Source organism: Megalops cyprinoides, chromosome 3 (assembly GCF_013368585.1).
Source record: "Megalops cyprinoides isolate fMegCyp1 chromosome 3, fMegCyp1.pri, whole genome shotgun sequence".
Lineage (NCBI taxonomy): Eukaryota > Metazoa > Chordata > Actinopteri > Elopiformes > Megalopidae > Megalops > Megalops cyprinoides.
The window spans coordinates 35,012,224-35,018,223 of NC_050585.1; the positions used below are offsets into that span (position 1 = coordinate 35,012,224).

At 47.2% G+C, this 6,000-nt stretch overlaps 1 protein-coding gene across 2 annotated transcripts in view; it reads right to left on the reverse strand.

The window, feature by feature from the left end:
• The window catches only part of LOC118774370 (roundabout homolog 2-like), a 109,402-nt gene extending 106,446 nt beyond the window's left edge, over positions 1-2,956 (reverse strand). For both annotated transcript variants that reach the window (XM_036523707.1, XM_036523706.1), the window contains exon 1: positions 2,830-2,956. In XM_036523707.1, the coding sequence (XP_036379600.1) occupies positions 2,830-2,956 (127 nt within the window). The remainder of the gene's footprint in view (positions 1-2,829) is intronic.
• Positions 2,957-6,000: the final 3,044 nt, after the last annotated feature.

Below are 6,000 nucleotides of genomic sequence, written 5' to 3' on the forward strand. Positions count from 1 at the left end.
GCCAACCTCTTTGCACCCATAGGTAGGAAAATAGCATGTTCAAGGGCAGGATCATGGCATATCTCAGCATGCAGGGTGGATACTTCTCCCAGAACAGATTGATCCATACTAGCACAGCTTGGGAAAACATGGCCTAGTTACACCATGGTGGGGGTCAGGACCTCTCATATCTCAGAGGGACCAGAGATTACAGGGATTTTCAGATCTATTTTTTTTATACAGAAAACAGATTTGCATTTATTAATTTATTAAGACATACAATAAACATCTGTCCATTTTTGGTCGGTAAACAAGAAATCCATAAACATAGCTGTTGAACAAAGCCTGCGCTTGGACTTGGTTTAGAAATGCAGATAAAAGCTGATCTATTTTCTCACACAAATTTCTGTCTTTTCCCAAGTCAGAATCACTGAAATTAGTCACGTTTTCTCTAAGCGCTCATGCGCGCACACACACACACGCACACACACACGCACACACACACACACACACACACACACGCGAACAGAGACACGCAAACAGACACACACACAAATGTACCTCTAACGGATCAGAAGCAGGAAGTGAACATGGGGGTCTCATTGCTTCCCTCTCAGGAGGGGTGCTGCTTCATCAAACGAAGCCTGATTGTCAATCAAACAGCGGTAAAAAGTTTCAAAGCCAGCTTTTTATACTCGCTCCCTGGGACTAACGCTCAAGGCGGGAAGGGAGCGGCGTAATGCTGATCCTCTCATCGTGTGAGAGCAAAGCATCCCTCACTGGACAATGCCTGCAGCTCCTGCATCCTGCAAATGCCACTTCTTAAGTGTCAAAAGTCAAGATTCTTATCTTATGTTAATCATCACTTCATAAGCAATACCGTCTGTAAAACAAAATATCAGCATTCTCTGTGCTATTTTTTACTGTATTCTGGATTTGTTTCTGCAACTCCTCAGTAATTACTTGACAATAGCAATATCAGTGTTAACAGTAGCAATAAAAACACTAAAAATGGTGATGATTAGAGGAAAAAATAATATGTCGTGAAGGGGGGCATAAGTGGTGAGGAGGACAGAGGGAGTGAGGAAATCTCAGCGTATGGATCTGAGTGGTAGCACTGGCTCTTTGAGGTCCATAGCCTCCCGGGCTGATAATAAGGATGGGATGCAGGGCGTGTTCCCACAGAGACTCCGCGTGAAGATCATAAGGGGCCTCCTTCCAGCTGAGGGGATTAACAATGGGGAGAGTGGGAGAATGTACAAGGGGCTGTGCTGAATATTTAGCAGCTCTCTCAGAACCACAGCACCAGCGTGACAGTCACACACACTGTAAGAGCTGTGAATGAGATCAGTCAAACCCTCTCTTTGATCCTTACTCACACATGCAACACATGCTTATAGTTTCAATACTTCCCTCTATTGCCATTATAGTGTGGCACAGTTACATATATACACAGGACAGTGTAGCTATACATTTACACACCTATACATACTATCACAGTACCACTCTGCATGCACACATAAAAAACAGCACTGCACAAAACCTACCCATACACACCATTACAGCACAGCAGAGCACATGTCCACAAGCAGCAACATGACATGTGTCCATACCTACACAATACAATACAACACAACACTATATCCACACACACCACCATCGCACAACACTGTATCGATACACACCAACATGGCACTTATCCAAACACAACTACACACCTCTGTCACACACAAGAAAGCACAGCTGTATATCCACACACCACCACTGAACAGTACAACACATACCCACACGCAATACAGCACACCTGTATAGTACCACACATCATCACAGCACAATACAACACATACCCACACAAAAGAATACAGCAGAGCTCTACATCAATGCACTATCACAGCACAGCACAATACATTCCCACACACAACGATACAGCACAGCTCCATATACACATACCATCACAGCACAGTACAACACATATCGACACACAACAATACAGCACAGCTGTATATCAACACATATCATCACAGCACAGTACAATACATACCCACACATAACATTAAAGCACAGCTCCGTATGCACACACAATCACAGCACAACAAACCTCGACCATGAAGTACACGTTTGCAGCACCTGTATATCTGACAGAGCCCTTCAAAGCGCAAGACACCCTGACACCCCCTCTCTCCTGACACAACAAGGCTTCTCACTCAGCTCTGTCACCCCACAGAACACCTTCACACTGCTGCGCTCATTCTACATCTCCACATGGCACATCGCAGCACCTCACACCCCCATGCCGATGTCCCCAACACATGCTTGACCTTCACCTTTAGAGCATGCGTGCAGGGCATAGACAATGGCCAGCCTGCCACAAAACCTCTACAAACTGCCAAAATCATCCACCTAAGCCAAATTTCATGAACAAAGCATCATGCCCTGCAATGTACAGTGTGGGGTCAAAGGTCAAGGCTGAGATTGGTCAGCGCTGGAATAAGAATCAACCTGAGGACAGAAGGCAATCACACTGACTGCCCAAATCTCTTTAATCTTCCCCTCTAGCAAGAAAGAGGGATTACCAGCGTAACGATAAGTCAATAAGAGGCAATGCTGCCCTTATTGAGCATTAAGTGTGTTACATCTGATCAACCACAACAGGTATTGTGACATTGTATGAATCAAATCCTTGTTTCAGGTAGTGCAGCACAAAGATTAGAGTTGAAGTCTACATTACACCTGCAGACGTTGTGATCCCTTCCTGTGGGAAACATACAGTTGCTTTTAAAGAATCACTGAAGCTGGCGAAGCAGGGTAGTGAAGCATTGTTTTACACCCCTCCCTCCTACCTTTACTTACCCCCCTTGTTTCGGTGTCTGCCCTGAGTCCTGGCCTGCTGGGTGATCCCAGGTCCTCCCAACAGCAACGCGAGAAACAAGACCAGTTCACACGCGGAGAAAAATCCACACCTCGCCCTTAACAACATCTCCAGCAGTCACTCTTGCACCTGGGTCTCTTCAGGTGTGCTCTGCTGTCCTCTGTTACAGCTCTATCGCGGGACACCCCAGCCTCCTCGGAGGGGCATCGTTAGCCGCGGGAAGGTAAGAAATCAGGGGTCCCTGTGCCATCTCTCTCTCATCGGTGGAGTGGTGTCTCACTGCAGACACGGTGCCGAGAAGAGCCGCATCTCTCCGACCTCCCCCCTGCCCACCAACCCCCCCACCCCCAGCAGCCTCAGCTAGACGGCACACAGAGGAGCGCAGGGCAGAGCAGGGCAGTGTGGAGCTCACTCGCTCTCTCACCCGCTCCCTCACTGCTGGCGCTGCCGCTGCTGCTGGCTTAATACCCGCTCCCTCCACTGCCTGTCGCTCAGCGGAAACGCATTCCTCAGCGCTCTCCCCTTGCCACCAGAACAGAGCGCAGGAGGAAGACAGATCCACTGCCTGGGTCCAGGACTGAGAGGGAGAGAGAGAGAGAGAGACAGAGAGATAGGGATGGGAGCCGGGAGGCGAGAAATGACAAATGAACCTAATAAACAGGATGGAGGGATGTCAGGTGTGCGAGGGACAGACCGGAGGAGGCGAAACTGTGACAGCGACAGTGACCGCTGTTGGTTCTCGCACATCAAACCCAAACAGCTGTGCCGCTGAGTGAGCCACTTCCAAGCTTGTGTCAGCCTCGAAGAGGTGAGGAAGCACAGGCTTCGGAGACAGAGAGGAGGAAGGAGCCAGAGGTATGGAGAAGAAAGAAGGAGGAGGGGGGAGATAGAGGAGTGATCGGCGAGCGAAGTCGTGGAGACGGCGGGCTCGTGCTCCCAACACAATCCGAGCTTGCTCTGCGATGTTCAGAGCATGCCGCACTCTTGGGAGCTTTGCATCGTAATCAGGGACATGTGAGAATCTGCGAGACGACAGGCTACTCCCACTTTTAACTCTGTCAGTGCTGTGCGGAGAGGCTCCCACTTTTTACCGTGTCTGTGCCACGCTGAGTGGCTCCCATTTTAACTGTATCAGTACTGCGCTAACCTACTCCTACTTTAACTATATCAGTGCTGTGTTGAGGTGTCCCCACTTTGACCCTAACAGTTCTGTACTGGACCAACCCTGCTTTCACCTACAGCCATTCCGAAGAGCTGCAGCACTGATAAAAACCCACTGCCGCTTCAGCATAGGCAAGCGCATTGTTTCACACTCACAGGACATCTGTCCCAATTACTGCCTCTGAAGGGCTCCCTGATTAAATCCATAATTTTCATTAGCAGAGCACATTGTACCACAGCAGTGCACAGGAGTACACAGAGAATGTTGACACCTTGCACTTTGTCTCTAAAGACACCAGCACAGCAGCATCCAACCTGGTATGAAGGGCAGCCACTTTCCCTGCGAAGGAAACCGAGCCATTTTCTCTCAGATGGGGGTACAGAGCAGAGGGAAAAGAAATTCTCATCCTGAACAGGTCAGGGGGTTTTAAAATAACTTTGAGAGATCAGTAGCGGTTCCATTGTCATATCAGGAGGCTGCACTATGCTACCCATAAACCCTTTCGGGTGGCACTGTAGCATAGTGGTAAGGAGCAGGACTCATAACCAGTTGCCGGTTCGATCCTCCGCCGGGGCACTGCTGTTGTATCCTTGGGCAAGGTACTTAACCCAGAATTGCCTCAGTAATTATCCAGCTCTGGATAAGAGTATCTGCCAAATGCTAATAATGTAATGTAATGTAATGATACTGCACATCACCATCTCTCTAATGAGGGATGCTACACTGTCACAAGCAGGATGGGACAGCAAAAGCATATGCACATGAGGAACACACATAAGGTGAAACTGTGTATTCCTCTCTATAAAAAGACAAAATCAAATCATTCATATTTAGAATGACTATAGACTATAGATTATACAAGACTATACATAAATTTTCTACAACAGCAACAGCAGTAGGTTTGTGTAAGGGAGGGAGGGAGGCTGTGGGGGGGCGGGGGGCACTGTACAATCATCATTTCATAAGAGTGGTTAAAAATGGGGTTAAAAGCAGATTAAAATCTAAACAGAGACACAGCAGGGAAATATCTATGCGGTATGGCACACGTAGTGAGCTATGACCCTTACCACGCAGCACCATGCTGGCCACGGAGTGGAGGGGACCGAATGAAGCGCCATCTGGTGAACCGACCACACAGCTGCTGCCTCAACAGCCCCCAGAAACATGTGCTGATGGAGCCAGGCCACAAATCCCAGCACTGACGCACGGAGGGTATAATAAGGCAAAGTGTCATATTTTGTCACGTCACCTTGCGTTTGTATTATTGTGACTGAGATGGCCGCACTGCTAAGGTGCAGGGCTAACTTCATGCAGGTCACTCATTGATTTTGTCTATATTTCACAGACAATGTGGCATAGAGGCAGAGTCATAGGTATGAGAGGATAAGAGATACAGACAAAGGCTGGGTGACAGGAATGGAAATTGACATGCAGTTAGAGAGAAAATGAAACATGGACATACACAGTAATGGTATGGTTTTATAATGTGGGAATGTTAGTGCACAATCACCAGTGTAATTGAAATACGTTATAAAACAAAATTGAAAACGATCAACTGGTTATCATTAGCATTAACATAAGGGCCAGTACAATGGTCTCTCACTCTGGCCAGAGAGCATCACCTTAGCAGCTTTGTAATTAACATCACCACTCCTGCAAAGATTGCCAGCTATTCAGGTGAGCCAAGCTCTGTGTTCCAGCTCAACGAACAGCTCTGTCTAACAGGCTTCCATTGTACAAGATGCCTCAAGACACACGCAAACTATTTTTTCATTGGCTCCACAAATAAATAAAAATTTATTATTCACACATCATTCACAGACTCATTACTCATACACAACCTCATTGCCAAGCAAACATGAGGTAAAACTGACCCCCCTTTTTACAGTTAGACTTTCTAGAATTGTTTGTCACCATGGTGAAAATCTGTTCATTTCATTCTATTTGTATCAGTTATCGTTCATTTTCAAGTAGCTCTACAGTCAACTAA